General features: G+C 39.4%; 1 protein-coding gene across 3 annotated transcripts in view; it reads right to left on the reverse strand.

Moving 5' to 3' along the window:
- wnt6b (wingless-type MMTV integration site family, member 6b) overlaps positions 1-17,394 on the reverse strand; it is a 47,197-nt gene extending 29,803 nt beyond the window's left edge. Inside the window, exons 1-2 of one of the 3 annotated variants that reach the window (XM_061723984.1) lie at positions 16,742-16,816; positions 12,188-12,234 (exon numbers count right to left, since the gene is read on the reverse strand). In XM_061723984.1, coding sequence (XP_061579968.1) covers positions 12,188-12,234 — 47 coding nt within the window. In that variant the 5' untranslated portion in view covers positions 16,742-16,816. Of the gene's footprint in view, positions 1-6,801; positions 6,825-12,187; positions 12,235-16,741 lie in introns of those variants that run through there. The other 2 variants (XM_061723983.1, XM_061723985.1) reach the window with 2 other exon arrangements.
- Positions 17,395-18,194: the final 800 nt, after the last annotated feature.

An 18,194-nucleotide genomic window follows, 5' to 3' on the forward strand; every position in this document is an offset into this window, starting at 1 on the left:
GTTGTTGTAAACAACATTTTTTTTTTTTACTGGTATGTTGACCAGTGGTATTTTTGAAAGCTACAACAAACTATTTGAATGGGATCCATAAATGTTAGCGGGTCATACTGAGGCATCTAACATTGTTTGAAAACAAAGATGCAAATACTGCTACTGCCTACTGCTATTTACTCATCATTTTGAATGATGTATAAACACTAAGAAATTAAAAAACAGTGTTTGATAATGACAATGCAAATGCTGTTTAAATTTCAGGTTAAAATGAATTGTGTGAGACACTTTCTGCAGTGCTGATCAAACAGCATTAAAAAGCACTGCATTTCCAATTGATGACCGGTATTTATGACTGCCACTGCAAATGTGATTTATCACAGATGTTTGAAGGGATTCATGAATATTGAAACACCCTATAATGTCCATTGATGAAGATACAAATACTGTTTTTAAATTTAGTTTACAACAGCCATTGTGCCTTTTCTGCAGCACACTAGGGACTTTCACAAACACTGAATGCTTAACTTAAAACATTTAAAGTTTTTCTTGTACTGCCTGTCCAATACTACATGGACTGTTGCTTAATCTGAAGTATCTAGACACAGACGTCAATTAATAATGGTTTTGTTTGGTAACGATATTCCTGCCTTTTGCCCATAAAGTAACCGGTTCTTGAATATAGCCCTAAAAAGTTTTAGTGTCAATGTAATACTCGCTTTTCTGGTCGGAACTGGTTCTTTTTTTTTTTTCTTTTTTGTGGCTGGCTGTTAAAACAAAAAAAAAAGAAAAAACAATGGTTCAAAGCTTGGCACTGACTATGAAATAGCACTGGGACAATTTTGGTGGATAAGTCCTATTAAGGAAGCAGTTGCTTCAACTACAATGACAAAAGAACCATTAAAACAATCGAAAGCTCAGAGCTAGTAAATGCAAAAAAAAAAAAAGAGTCACCAAATGGAATTAAGAGAAAAGCATTACAATGATTAAAATGATTCAGCAAAAAACTAACTGGTACACAGAAATTATTGGCACAAAGCAAACAACAAAACCAAAGAGATTGCTCAAACTAAATCTGGGTTAAGAACTGCCTAAAACATTCTTAAAACCTACGATTCCATCCAAGAAGAAGGGTAGTGCAAAGCATCATATTTTAGGAAAATACGTAATCAAAGAAAATAAACAGTAGAATTCCCAACGATGTTCAATAGTTAAAGTAAAAACACTTCCACACACAATACAAACAGAGTTCAAACTATTGGGACTGAACAGCTGTGTAGCCTGAAGAAAACCACTTATCAGTGACACCAATCAAAGGTTTTAGTTCGCTAGGGAGTATAAAGATTGGACTCTGGGGCAATGGAAAAAGGTAATGTGGTGTGAAACCAGATTTACACCGTTCCAGAGTCAGGGATGCCTCAGGGTTAGAAGAGTTGTAGATTTAATGATGCGACCACCATGCCCAGTACTACTGTGCAAGTCTCTATGGACAGTATTGTTGTTTGGGGTTGCTTCAGTTGGTCAAGTCAAGGTTTAGCAATATTATGAACCCTAAAAATGACTACACTTTCTTCATGTTCCAAAATGACAAAATCATCTGCCTCAAAATTTTAAAACGGGTTAATGGATAATGACATATCATTTCAACATGTGGACTGGTTACTACATAGTCCATACTCTCTTTCCAGACAATTAGTGAGTTCCCATTACCACTATAATTGCATAAAAAAAAGAAGAAAAACTGGTAACAGAAACACCTAGAATTTGAAAAAAAGGGATGAATGTTGCAAAAACCTATTAACGTTTATATGAGGTGGTTTTTTTAGACATGTTAAAGTCCAGGTTCCCGCAAAAGTGTAATGGAAACACTTTTCTTGCACTTTTTCAAGTCTCAGACATCACTGGATGTGACATAGTTTGTCATATGACAAGACCATGTTTCTCATAACTACTTTTGGCGCTTTTGCAAACGTTTGCCCAAAACAAAAGATGTTTCTGTCCATCTTCTTTGAAGTATCCTTTGTTTTGAAGAGAAATGTTGCTGGACAAGATTCTAGGAGTGACGCTCATACAAAGAAATCTCACAGGATGACATTTTCACTCATTTGTTTTGGTCTTTCAAAAAACACTGTTGAAATGGAATCCTAAAAAAAGTGCTTTCAGTCTGACTGGGACCACATAATGATTTTTTTTTTCATGTTCTGGGTAGATTATATGTGTCAGACTGCCTTAGAAGTTTAGAAACCAGGCTTGATGAAAAGAGTCAGAGTGCCTTGAAATGGGGTGAACTCAGGTGGAAAAGTACTTTGCTGCAGATATAACCTAAAATGGGATACATTAATTGGGCGATGGGATCAATGTAGTGTAAGTGCCAAGCATTCTTGTCCTTGTTTGGAGAGGAAAACGTTAATAAGTTCTACCCAATAAGGTATGGTGTTATGTGGATACCTCAGTCGCTTGACAACTGCATGATACAGGTGTTAAGAGGAGTGCAAAAAATCTGTCTTTGAAAGATCTATCTGAAAGTAGCTTTTTTAAGACTTAACCAGAGCCACACTGGCCTGCAGTACTGTGCAAAACAGACCGGTGTGTTGTGTAGACACCAGTAAATGACTGCCAAAGGGTTAGGAGACTAAAAACCAACTAGCATCATCTAGATCAAAACACTGTCTCACTTTACACACCCTTACCAAAATGCAGATTTTGAAAATATATACAAAGAACAACATAATTGTTAGAATTGTTATTCAAAATCAGGAATATTTAATAACTGGGGCAATTAAAAAAAATCATGAGCACTTGTCAAGTAAGATGGTAAGATATTTGGGCACAAAAACTCTTCCTCTTTCATATATATATATATATATATATATATATATATATATATATATATATATATATATATATATATATATATATATATGTATGTGTAGCAGCAACAATCCTTCTTGGCAATAAATCTCACACCGTTGGAAAGCCTGCCAAAACAAAAATGCCAAAAAGCCTATTTTGCCATCGAGTCTTTGGCGTTTGGTGGATTGGATGATTGAGGTTTGAAGAAACAACACATATCGGCAATTTAACAATTTATCCATTAAACAAACAGGAGCCTTAGTAGTGTGTGGAAGAACCAGACACAGCTACAACAGCCTGGCACCTCCCCCTCATGCTGGTCACCAGCCTGGTCACACACTGCTGTGGGATGGCATCCCATTCATCAACCAGCATTTGACATTGATAAGTCAGCCAACGTGGTCGTGTTGGTCACTCTGGCACAAACAGCACACCCAAGCTGATCCCTCGAGTGTTCAATCAGGTTGAGGTCAGGATTGCTGGGAGGCCAGTCCCTCCTCCCCCCTACCAAATTCTGGAGGTAGTCTCCAATAAACCCCGCTCTGCAGGGGTGAGCGTAGTCATTTCAGAGGATAGAGTTTGTTCCCAGACTGTGGAGATATGGGATCGCTACTGGAATATCATCTTAATATCACTGCTCCAGGCCCCAGTATTGGGTATTATTCCACCACCCTTGGCAGCACGGTGGCTTGGTGGTTAGCACTGTTGCCTCACAGCAAGAAGGTCCCCGGTTCGACTCCCAGGCCCAGCAGGACCTTTCTGTGTGGAGTTTGCATGTTCTCCCCGTGCTTGCGTGGGTTTCCTCCGGGTACTCCGGTTTCCTCCCACAGTCCAAAAACATGCATGCTAGGTAAATTGATCATTCTAAATTGCCCGTAGGTGTGAGTGTGAGTGTGTCTGGTTGTTTGTGGGGACTGTGGGTGGAAACTAGCATTACTGCTAAAACCCGGTGTATTCACACTGCTTAATGTAGTGTGCATTAATATGCATTGTCCCATCTAAATAAACTTTGATATCACTTTGAAATCACCCTGCCACACCCCCCTCACAATCACTGCCACCTGCATCTTGTTACCAGCTGCTCTGTGTTTGGGTATTTAAGGCACAGGTCTCCAGACATTCAGTTTCAGTTTGTCTGCGATTCAGCATGTTCCTGTTCGCTGGCTTCCCTCAACTGATCCCAGGGCTTGATCCAGCCTGTTTCACCCGACAACTACTGCTCTCCTGCCCCTGAACATTCTGTCTGTACCTGCCAGCTCCAGCCTGTGCGGGTGTGCCGCTGCTCGCTCCACTCAGCCTCTGACGGACCCAGTCCAACCACTGGAACCACAGTCTCCACTGAGACTATCACTCTCCCCATCCCCTTTCCCCTTAATCAATAAAGAACCTTCTGGGTTTCGTGTAGGCTACGTATCTGGTTCTCCTGTCTTGTATTTGACAATGTGCCTTTAAAGAATTTTATGCAACTGAATGAAGAGTCCGAAAAAATAATTTTAAACTTTAAATAACTTTGGGGAAAATTGGAAAATTTCTATGGGAATGTTTGGGAGTTAATCTGAGGTAATCCAGCCACACCCCATCTCCTTTTTTTTGTGAGCGAGGTGGGGCTGGGGAGCAGGGTGTAAATCAAACTCTTACTCAAAATTAAATTTTTGGTGCATTTGCACGCATGTCTGTTTATGACCAAACAAAATGTTTATCTGTTAGTAGATTTCTATTGTTTCCAAAATTCTCTACCTGAACATCTTATGAAAATGTCTTGAAATGTATCATGACTTTTTCCACATTACTATATACAGTGCATGCAATAAATGAAAACGTATGTATTTTTGAAACATAGTTTGCAAGAAAAGTGAGTAACACTGTTGAACCTCCACTGCAATGTTCTGCAGAGTAAACTTGCATCCTGGCATTCATATGGACGCCACTTTGACATTTCTGCAGAAGTTCTATATCCCAAGTAGGAACTTGAAAGTCAGGCAGTAATCAGATCCTTTCATGTAAAGTACCACTCTTCAGTCTGTCATTTGTGATTCAGCTCCTGAACAGATAACTCAAGAAGGATGCTTAACTACTGATAGCATCAAGAGCTTTGAGGAAACACTGTCTCGCATGAACAGTTTTTCATGATAATAAAGACGCAGAGAGGATAACTGTCAGAGATAAAAACAAGACAGAATCAAAAGTCCTCATATCAAAAGCTGTGATAATGAGACCATCAGGGCTAAATCTGTGTGCAACAAATTCATGGACTTCTAATCACAATCTAAACCTTCATAGTGTCTGCAATAATCTCTCTACAGTTTTGTGTGTAGGGTTTTATAGTGGTGATATGTTAAATTTAAATAATTCTTGAAAAATGTATACTTTGGTTATAATATTGCTAAAACTTGTATTATTTCAGTGAAATTATAAAAAATAATTAAAAGTACAGATACAGATTACAACTGTGTTTTTAAACTGAGTCCAGACAAAAGAAAAAAAGAAAGAAAGAAAGAAGGACAGAAAGAAAGAAACTAAATTTGCTGTTATACAGACTAAGGCTTTATTAAATAACTCACAGCGCCATTGACTTTTCTTTTTACTCTTTTTTTCCATCCACAAATGAGTGGATATTATCCCTCCTTAATCCTTCAAGTATGCTAGAGATAAAGATAGTCACAACAAGCGCAAGTCATAGATGTCCAAAAGAAAAACAAAAAGGGTTAAATAGAGACAGAGAAAGATTCTGAAAATGGAAACACTTTCTGGGGGTTCAAGCCGAGGTAAGAAAGACACAAGATAAGATATGAAAATATATTTAAAGTGATAAAAAAATAACTGTAATTGTACTAAAAATCAAAACACAGAATGTGTTTGATGAGAGTAAATTAAGTGTTCCCTCAGAAATTGTTTGCTGTTCTTCTGACTCTGCAGTCTGGGATATGGCCCTCACTGTCAGGCATGTTTGATCATGTTGTTGTTGTAAAACAGGGCTGAGAATAATGAAATCTGTTAGGGGAAAAAAAAAGGTTTCAGCACCCCTAACTGCAATGCATCCACCAGCAGAGATAATTCAGCAGGAGAGCAGCATGAGGAAAGCAATTTCACAATAGAAAAACATGTGTTCTGTTTTAACAACAGTGGCACACCCAACAGCACCAGCAGCCAAAAGATACAGATGAGATGCAGACTATGGATGCATAGAGACAAAAGAGAAGAGTGTCTAAAAAGGTGCATGTGCAACCCTCATGTGCAACCCTACATGATAAATTAAAAGAAAAGCTGATACTTTTTTGTAACACCAAAAAGTGTGGTACTTTTGCAGTAAAAGGTAAACAAGTTTATTTTACAGGAAAAGCCTTCAAAATGAGAAAAACTGAGCCAGCTACACATAACCAAATATCATCATACATATAACAGGGGAACTTCCAAACCAGATTCAACAAACTCTGAGTTAAAATCCTAGTACAGTAGTTGACAAATAATAATAATGATTATGAATAAACTGATATGGCCTTTTGAGAATGTACCTCTTTCCCACAACATGAACATTTTTCTTGTATAAAATACAAATAAAGCACAACTTTTCCAATACAGAATGCAAAAAAGCCACTGCAGAGCCAAGTTGCCAATGTATTCGACTAAAAGTCGCTAGAAGTCGCCAAAGGACTCCATCACCTTCTTTGCATAATTCGCCATTTTTAAGTAATTGTAATTGATTATGTAGAAGAGAGGAAGACTGTCATGGGAGATATAAATAGGTAATACAAGAAAACACCCTAAACATGTTTAGAACTATATATTAACTTTCATACCAATATCTTTATAAATGTCGCAAATTTCACCATCCTCTATCCTGACTATATGTGCTGCACCATGAAATAATGGTTAAAATAATTACATGAATTATTATATTCAGTGGTGCTGGCCCAGTGCAGGATTAGCCAGCGACGGCTTAGCAGATGCGCGACTTACTTGCAGTCTGGACACGGAAAGGCTCTGGCTGCTGCTGGGAGCAGTTACGGGAGGACAGGACCATGCTTTGGTATGGTGTAGGGCAGAGGTCCTCAATTCCCGTCCTCCAGGGCCGGTGTCCTAAATGTTTTAGATGTTTCCCTGCGTCAGCACACCGTGATACAAATGACTGTGTCATTATCAGACTTGGGCAGACCTTGATGACATGCCGATGACGACCATTCATTCGGATCAGGTGTATTAAAGCAGAGAAATATCTAAAACGTGCAGGACACCGGCCCACGAAGACCAGAGCTGAAGACCACTGGTGCAGGGGACCACAGCAGCACCCGCCGCTTCAGAACAATACATGCCTTCACATTAGAGTCTACAAAAGCCTTCAATAACACTTTAAAAGGTTGCTAGATTTTTAACTTGTCACTTTTGTTGAAGATGTTGCTGAGGGAAGGGTCTGAAACTTGCTAAACATAGTGACAAAGCTGTTAAGTTGGAAACACTGACTGGCTGTGTTCGTATAGTGGTCATGTGCATGCCCTGAATGAATCGTTCAAAACTTCATTTTACTGACCCATCAGTCATGAGTCCTCGTCTGACTCGTCTCTGCTACCGCTAGCTCGCTAACTGCAAAGAAGAGACCAGTCAACATGTCACTATGGTGTGACAGCTATTCTATCTGTATTTTTATAAATATGTTTAATGAATCGCTGTATTATCGATGTGGGAGAAAAACAGCCCTGTTTTCTTGTTTCAAACCAATGCCCGCGATGAGCTGTGACAAATGCTCCGCTTCAGTAGCCTGACTCCACTCATGAACGAACCCCAAAGTGAACAAATAACTCTGCTTCTCGCAGTAGCCAGGCTCCACTCATACATGAATGGATCGAAAAGTGAACTCACTCACATGCTGCCTCCCCGCCGAGAGAACAGCTCCCTTACCTGAGCTGTGGCACGCATGGAGGAATGTGTCATGGGGGGGTTGTCTTACAGGCAATAAAGTGTTTTAAGCTGAAAATCAGGCCTTACCTGGCAACAAAAACTTCTATTTTCTAATTGGTTGATGGGTTTGTAACTCCAGACAGGTGCTCTGAGTTGCTGAGTTGCTCAGTGCACAGCAGTGTAGTCTACCTTTAATTCGTTTGTAAGATGGGCTGTTGGAATTACTGTGCAGTGAAGTTAATTTCTCAGCGTGAGAAATGGCATGTGTGGACTTGTTGAAATGCGTGAGACTCACGCTCAATGAGTGAGACCTGAGAGCCCTGGAAGCTTAACATCTCAGCTCTGAGATGCGTCAGGATTTGAATTGTAATTTTGTAATCGTTTAGGCTTTTCATCGTGAGTAGCCCTGATTTTGAAGAAGAAAGGTTTAAATTTACAGGAAAAAACAAGAGAGGAGACCGCACACTTTTGCTCCCTAGTGCAGATTTATTTAGCACATCAATCGTTCAAAGGTTTAAATTTGCACAAATACATTTTGTAAATAAATATTTAATCCTAATTTTGCAATATTAAAACTAAATAAAATGTTACATTGCACGGTTGCCTTTGCATTCATTTACTACAATGAGTTAATGTTACAATGCATAGCTTTTGCTTTTTTTGATGGAAGAAATATTTTCCCATTGAGAATTTTTTATCTTTCATTTTTTGCAATAAAATGTATCCTTTTTTTCAATTTAAAAGCTGTCGTTTTAGCAGTATGAATCACATGCTAATTCCACCCATTCCCAGTGAGCTGGGAGCGGGTGGAGCCTGTGTCCACCCTTGGTGATTCAGTGACTCAAATGACTCAAAATCTCAATTGACTTTGGTGAGTGACTCATATAAACCTGAGTTAGCAAAATTAATCTAGTTTCCCACTAATAATGGCTGACATTCTTCTTCTTCTGGCAAAGTAGAAATAGTAAGGAGGTATTGCTCGTCTTACAGGCTGGTTTGTGATTCAGCTTTTTATGTGATAAGAACTATTGTTTCATTTTAGTGTCAAGAGATCTCTTGGTCAAGATCTCTTCAAACCCCAGATAAAAAGTCATCATAAATGGAGCACCGATACTTTGTTTTATCTTGGCAATGAGCAACTAAATGAAAGAGATAGTCCCACTTTCTTTGTTGGATTTAGAGTTTTATTGCAATCGTGAAGTCAATTTGAGCTCATCTCTGAGTGGAGAAGTAACACATCTACAGCGGTGTATGGGAGAAATCAGAAGAATGCAATGTTAATACTTAATGTTATAACATGGCATAAGTGACAAGAGGCAAAAGAGGCACCAAAGATTGACTATTCATGCAGGTGCAATTTTACTGGTTAAGAAAACAATATTGAAGCAGTTGAAGATGAGGTTTAAAAATATCATTCAAACAGGAAACTGGAACATGACAGGTTCAGTTGTCACTTACTTGAATAACATTTTGCTCTGACAAAGGAAACATCATTCAAGGAGCCTCTATGATTATATGGATACCAACAATACATCCAATCACACTGGCAAATCCTTCGGGAAAGTTACTGTAATTTACTGACAGAGGTTGGAGAAGGATGCTATTTAAAAATATGTTATTAGAAATAAGTAATGTAATCAACTTCTGAATCACACATCTAAAGTCCTGTGGAATACGTCTTTGATGGCCTTTATGGGTTTCTAGCTAAGAAGTTGCTACAAGGCCAAAAGAAAAAATAATAAACAACTTTCTGTTTGGCATCCCAATGATGTAAAATAAATAAATGGATTGAAGGAAGGGCATGGCTATCAGGGGATTTTTTTAACACCCTAAAAAAAAAACATTCCAGACAATCTAACCCTCTTTTTTTGTTTGTTTGTTTTGATTTAGGTTCAACACACTCAAGAGCTTGCACAAAATCCACCTTCTGAGATAGGGGAATAATACAAACACCTGCAAGGTCCATGCAAGTACAAAAGCCTCCTGCCAGTGTGTTGCATGTGCTCAAACACCAATCTTTTACACTATATTTCACCCTGGAGACTGAGATTTAAGTGAAACTCATTATTGGTAGAAACAGGCTACTTTACTTAAGGAGGTCACTAATGGGTCTTTTCCACTGCATGTTAGCAGCCCGACACACCTCAATCCAACTTTGGTTCCAGGTACTGTCTTTTACGACTTCAAAACTTGCGCCCGCTTTGTTTTTACCTCACTGCCATATTATCATCATCACTGTCATAATCAGTATAACAAAAGATTTAAAGAGGATCAGACAGGCCAAACACCAGCCAAGGAGAGAAACTCAGCAGCAGCTCTTTGACTGGCAGGTTTTGTGAAAATGATTATTGACCAATCAGGAATCTGCAGTGTCATTACATCATCACCTTTTAATTGCTCCAGCACACTTTGAACCTGGACAGAGTTGATACTGAAACTGAAAACAAATTTGGGCACTCAAAAAACAAAATAAGCATTTACGGTTGTCCCATTGTATTCCTGTGCCATGCAGCTGAAAAGGCCAACACTGCCCTGATATTACATAAGAATATTTGTAATACAAATGAGAGAGAAAAAAAGGAAACTGACCAGATCACAACTTAAATTGGACACTTATTTCAAGTGCGTATTGACTATTACTGAATTGATTATTTTTGCCTGCTGATTATTCCTTGGCAAAAACAATTTGTGTTAATAATTTTTAAACACAAAAGTGACAGGGGGGTTTTCACCAAACTGCCAGACACATACACTATGTGTGGTTTACATGTAAATTCTTCAGAAAACTCTCTAATATAATAATTTGGTAGCGACAGGTCATCTGCAGGGTGTACCACTGCCATTCCCCTATTCACAACTGGCTGGCAGACCACCATGACCCTGCATTTATAGATTAATAAATTGCAAGTGTAATAATTACATTCAAAGCTACAAACTATCTCATCAAAAAACATTCTGGTTTTTAGGATACTGTGACAAAATAAATCCAAATCAGCCTCCCAATCATAATCTCCACCTAATTATTACCTAATTGTTACCTTTTGTATTATTCATGCATTTGTATATTCCACTAATATTTCGGGAAGCTGTGTAATATTTTCAAAAGAGGTTACATTTATCTCCTTTTAACATAGATTTCTAATTTTACCCCTAAAGAACAGAAATATCTCTACACATTTCTCTGGTTCGGTTTAGGGATTTAGCTTTTCAGACCGAACTGGGGTGGACATGATAAGATCAGTTAAGTTGAGTGCTCTTAAAGTGATAATAGTGATGAGGGTGAAGGTTTTACTTTACACACTGTGTGAATGTGTGTGCAGAAATATGTTTCCATATGAGTGAATGAGACCTCTTGGACTTTAAGTGGTGTTCCTCAGGTTCCTGTACTTGGACTAAAACTTTTTATTCTATATTTCCATTAGGTTCTTTTTTGGCCAATACATTTTGAGACTAATACATTAACTGTACTACAAGCATGTTTTCATGACATAAAGACCTGGATGAGCTATAACTTTTTGTTAAAAACACAGTTGTTGTCATCTTAGAATAAGATCCCTCAGAAATAAATCGTCTAACAATTTAGTTACTGCCGGTGGCTTTACTTTGTTATCTAGTTATTATTGACCAGGATTCATCCTTTTATTCATATATGAAACACGCTTCTATTAATGCTTTCTTTCACATTTATAACCCAAGAAATAGCTTATCTTAAAGGAATGCGGAAAAACTTGTTCATGCTTTTGTATTTATTTCAAGATTAAACTATACCACAATTCTGAAAATTTACTCTGAATTGCCTCCAGTTGATCCAAATTGGAGCAGTGAGAGCTCAGATATCTGCTAGAAGTTTTACTATTTCATGCCCTCTACTTGCTTAAGATAAGAGATTGAATTAAACAGAGGATTTACTACGTATCTGTTGGCTCCATTAGCTGGTCTGTTTTTGTTTTCTTTCATGCTTGACGTTATTTGAATTTGAACTCCATTGAATTGTGATGACTTAAATTAAAAATGGTTTATGACTTAATAAATACATTTTTTCCCTTAGTAATCCCACAATGGGGAAATTTTAATCTCTGCATTTACCCCATTGGAGCAGTGGTCTGCCATGCAATGGCAGGGCGCCCAGGGAGCAGTAAGGGTTAAGGGCCTTGCTCAGGGGCCCAAAGTGGTTGACCTCGGTTACAATCCAGGGGCTTGAACCTGTTCCTCCAGACCCCAGCCCTCCTCTGTACCCAGTAGGCTTCCAATCCCCATATGTAGTGGGACCTGTCCATTTTCTCTCTAAAATAAGATCATTTTGTTAAGCATTAGCCCTATACAAACAAATTCAGTGCATGTTAAAAGGATACAGCAGGATGCACTGGTTGGATATGCAGTTGGACGGACATACAGTGTGAGTGTGCATGTGAGTATGTCTGTGAATTTGTGTGTGTGTGTGTGTGTGTACCTGTTGCACTGTGGCATTATTCGGGCAGGCTGACAGCCAATCCACATCTGTGACAGTAAATAACAAAGTTGGCCATGCAGTCAAAACTAGTATAAGAGAGCAAAGACATTCCTTACTCCTCTGAGCTGTTCTCTCTGCTCTCAGGCCAAATGATTAGAGCACTTTAATCAGCGGAGGCTCTGAAAGGACAGCTATCTCCCCGCATTTCATATCTCTCACTCTGCGTCTCTCATTGCAGCTCGCTCTTTCTCTCTTCCCTCAACGACAACCTATCCATATGACAGGCATTTTCCTTCAAAAGACATACAGAGATAGAGACACTGAAAAGGAATGGGCATGAGAGAGAGAGAGAGTGATGTATGATGGCATGTCCAGCATCTTTCAACAGAGAGAATCATTGTCCTGGCAGACTGGAGAGCAACCCACAGGTGTGGCTTCACCCCGGCTGCACCACAGTCGGTCACTGTCTGTGTGTGTGTGTGTGTGTGTGTGTGTGTGTGTGTGTGTGTGTGTGTGTGTGTGTGTGTGTGTGTGTGTGTGTGTGTGTGTGTGTGTGTGTGTGTGTGTGTGTGTGTGTGTGTGTGTGTGTGTGTTCCAGCGATCAAGTGAGTGAGTGAAACAAGATGACAATGTATGTCAGTAGGGATAAAAAGGAAGTAGCTGATTTGTCAGTGTTGATTCGCTTAATCCGCTACAGCTTTCTTTAAAATAAATGTCCCAAGTTCTGTTGAATGTGCAACCGATTGAACAGTGACATGAACTCTACAAAAATAAATTATGTCAGACTCTGACATACAACAGGCAACTAGAGTCAGGTCGCTTTCTGTTTTTGACTTGAATTCTGCTGTTAAACTGCACACGGCAGAAATGGTCAGATAAAGGTATAAAATCAATATTGCCCCCCTACTAACTGATTTGTGTCTTTCCTTTCACGTGAAAATCACTTAAGATTGATTTGAAAATTGGAAATTGCTGATTTTATGCAAGTTTCAGGAAAACAAATAGACATTTTGACTATTTGGTAATCAGTCTTGTTACAAATATAGTTATTAATCTGGTCTTACAAACCTGCATGACTCTGCAAAGACATAATTGTGATTCTGTTGGAAACTCTGGTCAGCTTGTTCAAGAGAGCATTTTTATGAGCTGAAATCATAACACTATTTTTCAGTATCTATCACTTTTTGCAATTTTACTTTCCTCTCGGTGACATTAACCCATAACTATCACTGCCTGTAGTTTGGATGTGTGGTGACAAACAACTTCAAACATTTAGCATGCTAAATACCTGTCTGCTGTTAGGAATGGCTTGACTTTATGACTGCAAGCCTTTCTGATACTTCTCTGAGTGGCTCACTCATAACGTATACTGGTGTTTGAATGCTTTGATTTGCCATCTAAGAGGTTTTTTTTTGTCAGCAAATTGTAAATTGGCTTAAAATCTACTAATATGAGAATTGTGTGTTCCACCCTAAAAAAAACCCTCCTGCCTTCCCCTGTGAGCTTAATTGCTCTTTGAATCTGATAATCACTCCCTTTCTGACCATTTTATAAAATTAATGGGATTTTTTTCTCTTTATTTGATTACTTTTGCATCTACATTTATACGTACTACACACTGCCGTTGGATACGCAGTACATCTACCAAAATCAAAATTTTGTCAACATTTTTTTACATAACAAAAATGTATATTTTTGTCATAAACATTAACACAAAGCAGATTCCAAGCATTGCAGACATCTATTTTTCATTTTAAAGTAAACATAAAAATGTTATAGCCTAACCTCTGTGATCTGTACTTTTCCTTTTCCTCTGCTGCTTTATGGCAAACGGTTTTCTCAGGCCATTTTATATCATCTAAGTTTGTAATTGGTGGATGACTGACAAAAGAATTAGATGGCATATGTGACAAATTATGCCAGCAAGACTCATTGTGTGTGAACCAGCTAACCGAGGGCCAAAAGCCACGTGTTCTTTGTGTATTTTTCTTTTGTTTGTTCATTTGTTTTTTGTATTCAGGAAGATGAATTCAATGTTAAAATCTTGCAGCTTAAACTTTTTTTAATTTAATTTTAATCTTCCTTTCCTTTAATGCATTAATCTTCCTTAAACTAATCTTGCCTTAAGTCCTGTCTCTGACTCTGATCCTTAATTACATTCCAGGTCTCTCCATCAAAGGCTTCTTGTGAACACTTCATACTTTAATTCCTGATAAATACATTTTAAATTTTCCGTGATACGATTTTCCATTCTCCCGTTTTAAATTATGTCTTCTCAGGGAAACATCAAGAAGCTCTGTGTGTGTGTGTGTGTGTGTGTGTGTGTGTGTGTGTGTGTGTGTGTGTGTGTGTGTGTGTGTGTGTGTGTGTGTGTGTGTGTGTGTGTGTGTGTGTGTGTGTGTGTGTGTGTGTGTTTGTAAACTAGATTAAGCCATATTTATCAAATTCAAGTGGTCTCAAATTCAAGATCCACAAAGTCAGGCCACCATCAGGTTGGTGAACCGGGTGAACCCCAACTGTCTTCTTCAGGTGATTTTGCCTGAAGCACGGATTGAGGTATAGCACCACTAACTCATAGCTGTGGCAGAGAGCCGCAATTGCAGTTTCAAAGTTTAGATACACTTGTTCTCGCTTGTTTCAAAACACAATTTCCGTATGTGGAAAAAAACACTATTTTGTTGTCAGACGGCCGAGATATTATTAAATTTGACCAAGGCACCTGCTTCTTATTTCTCTATGCAGGAAAAAAGTAGCAAGGTATTTGCATGTATTTTGTGAAGTTGTACACATCCCAGTCGCGTTTCATTTTCTTTTCTGTCAGTACATTTTTGAGTCTCTGCCACGATGCCCACTGTAGCTCTGCAAGGTGTTAGTTTCCTTACACAGCGCGGTAAGGTCATACACAGCTGTTCCAATAGAGACAGGAGTGGGTATCCAAAGTTACTTTGGGGTTTTTTTGCTCATAGTGTGGATGGGAGACTGCAAGAGCTAGATGACACTTCATAAAGGTAAACAAATGTTCCTTCAAATTAAATTAAAACTGATAATTTAGATGAAGAAAAAATGTATCTTCCTGTTCAGTGTTGCCTGAAGCTTGACTCTGTGCCTCTGTGCCTTGGGCAGCTCAGTACTAGTTTTACCGGTAAGGCTCAAGCATTCATTCCACTGGTGGACTGCTTGGACTAAACAATGTCTTTTCTGACTACTTTTCATTCTTATTAATTCAAATTATCCCCACAGGTTTCCATTTACGTAATCTTAAATAAGTGAAGTAAAAATGACTTATTTGAGAGAAGCCATCTCCCAGTCATGCCAGCACATGGACTTACAAAGCCTCCCTGACTCTACATCCCACATTGACCTTGACTGCGCTCTGAATGAACAGTGGGAGGATTCAACAGAACAAAACCACAAAGCTTCATTTTCAAGCACTGCAGAAGTGTGTGAGTTTGCATCTGCCGTGTGAGATGAGGACAAAAACATTTGATCTTTTCAAATAAAAGGTTGCGTATAAAGACAGCAAAAGCATCACGCAGAGAGACAGAGACCCATGTAAACAGAAAGGATGTTATCGGCATCTGCTGGACCCGTCTGTCTGTTGGACTGTCAGACACCTTTCCAAGCTGAGCCTGTATGGATTGTTTTATGATGACATATCCACTGCCTAGAGGGCCACCTGACATTCCTCACCCTGAGCTCTCTCTGCACACTCTCTCTCACACAGACACACAGACAGACACACATGACTACCACCACCTCCACCAAACCCCTGTCCTCTCACTGACTTCAGGCAATGAACACTCAGACACACACAACTCTCGTTTCTGTTTCTTTGCCTAATCTCTCTTAGTCTATGAACTCCTTAATGTTCCAAAGGATGCAGCTTTAACTTAGCGTTTTTAAGGCTTCTGGTTTTATTCTTTTTTTGTTTTCACTTCATTCGTGTAATGTATTCACTATTGCAATATATGTAAATATCTAAGATCGTGTTAGTATGAAGATTGATGTATCAGGTTGTTCTCCTGTTCCTTCTATCTTAAATAGAAGCAAAATAACAAGAACAGAAACTTTTTGCACGCTTTATTTGTATTTGTTCTAACTTGTTGTTTAACTTGTCTTTCTTTTATATTTTTAGCCGGGGGACTGCCAATGGAAACTAGCTCTGTAGCTAAAATTGGGTGCATTTGCATTTTTAATTCTAAATGTATATGAATGTACACTGTCCCTTCCCAAATAAACTGAATTGAATTGAATTGAATTGACTTCAGTATTGTCACTCTGTAAATTGTCAAATAAATAATATTTTGATAACGGATGATTATCAAGAACAAATTGTCAAAACAAAGCTAACCTGATTTAAATTATCTGTGAGAGCTGTTGATATATAATCCTGAGTGACAGTACAGTTGACAAATATATTTTAAAAGGACAGGATCGCCCCATTGTGCGCACAGACCAACAATACTTGATACTATCAAGAAACACGTATAAGGTGATGATCAAAATCCGTGGTTGTCACGGGGAAAGAGACACATAAAACACGTGGGAACTTACCACCAGAGCCCGATGATATTGAGCGGACAGAGCGAGATGAAGAAGAGGGCAAGCTGGATCCGGGAAAGGCGAACAGTCATGTTGACGGCTGCAAAATCCTCAAGGGGATTCCCCTGCACGAGTTTAATGCAACGAGCTCAACCAGCAGCGAGTGGGGTTATTCCTGAAATACATAGGAGTTTTGAGGAACTTTCTTGGCGGCACGAAATCAGTTGTCTGGAGAGAGTGTGACCGCGAGAGCGCAGCTGTCCTTCAGCTCCTCTGTAGGGCGCATCTTAATAATGCGCAACAAAGCTGGTCAAGTGGCTTGGAAAGAGATGTCCGCTTCCAAAGGTGTGGTTAACCTCTTCACTGTCGTCGTGCTCCATCTGTAGAGCACACTACAGGCTTTCAAAGTCGTCTAGGGGAGGAAAAAGAGAAAACAAAGCAGCAAGCGAAGTCTTGTATGGCAATACGCACGAAAAGGCTCCGGCACCGTCTCGGAGAACTTTGCGCCGCTATTTCGGAAGTTTTCCCCTAAAATCAGATTTAATTTGTAGTAAATAAGGACGGCAAAGAGCAGAAAGAAGCACAGCTGCGCTTCTGAGGTGTGAACGTGTCTCCGGGTGCGGGAGGATGTTGGACTGACGCGCGGATGAAGACGCGCGGACCGTTTGGTGCCACCGGCTGCAGGTAAAGGCGTCTCCGCCGCGCAGGGGCGAATTATGGTTCCGCGTTAAATGGACGCAGACCTACGCTGGAGGGTACGGCGTACCCTACGGCGTACGCTCCGCGTTGGTGTAACGCGGAACCATAAATCAGCCTTTAGAGTGACGTCGCTTCTGGCTGTCACTTGGAGAGGGAGGAAGAATCTGGATTTAGTTTGAGCAGAATCCCAGTTGAGAGCAGAGATGGGACAGACAGACGCACATATACCTGAAATCCCGTGAGCTGACGTCAGGACAGATGTGACACCGGCACTGCTGTGCTCTTTAACATTTTGGAAGGTTGTGTCTGTGTATTGTCTATTTTCAGATTAACTATCACCTGTTTGTGATCTAAAAGTTGTTTCAAGCAACGTTTTTTTTATATATATACAAAGGGAGTCAGCCTTTACTAATGGTGGTACTTTATATAAAGTTTTCAGCATCGGAAAGTGTACATAATTTGTTTGTGTGTGTGTGTGTGTGTGTGTGTGTGTGTGTGTGTGTGTGTGTGTGTGTGTGTGTGTGTGTGTGTGTGTGTGTGTGTGTGTGTGTGTGCGCTTTGAGAGTGGGGACAGGAGGGTTTATTATCACCTATCTGGCCAAGGGCACAGCCACTGAAACTCAATACCACTGTACTGTGGTCGCCCATAAAAGCTGTGTCACCCGCCTACGTTCCACAGCAGTGCTGCAATTAATCACAAGTGCAACAAAGGCAAACTCACCCAGACAAGTACAACTGTCTTTCATTATGAGTCTCCATTCCATTA

The sequence above is a fragment of the Cololabis saira genome, chromosome 6 (assembly GCF_033807715.1).
Source record: "Cololabis saira isolate AMF1-May2022 chromosome 6, fColSai1.1, whole genome shotgun sequence".
In the NCBI taxonomy this organism is placed as follows: Eukaryota; Metazoa; Chordata; class Actinopteri; order Beloniformes; family Belonidae; genus Cololabis; species Cololabis saira.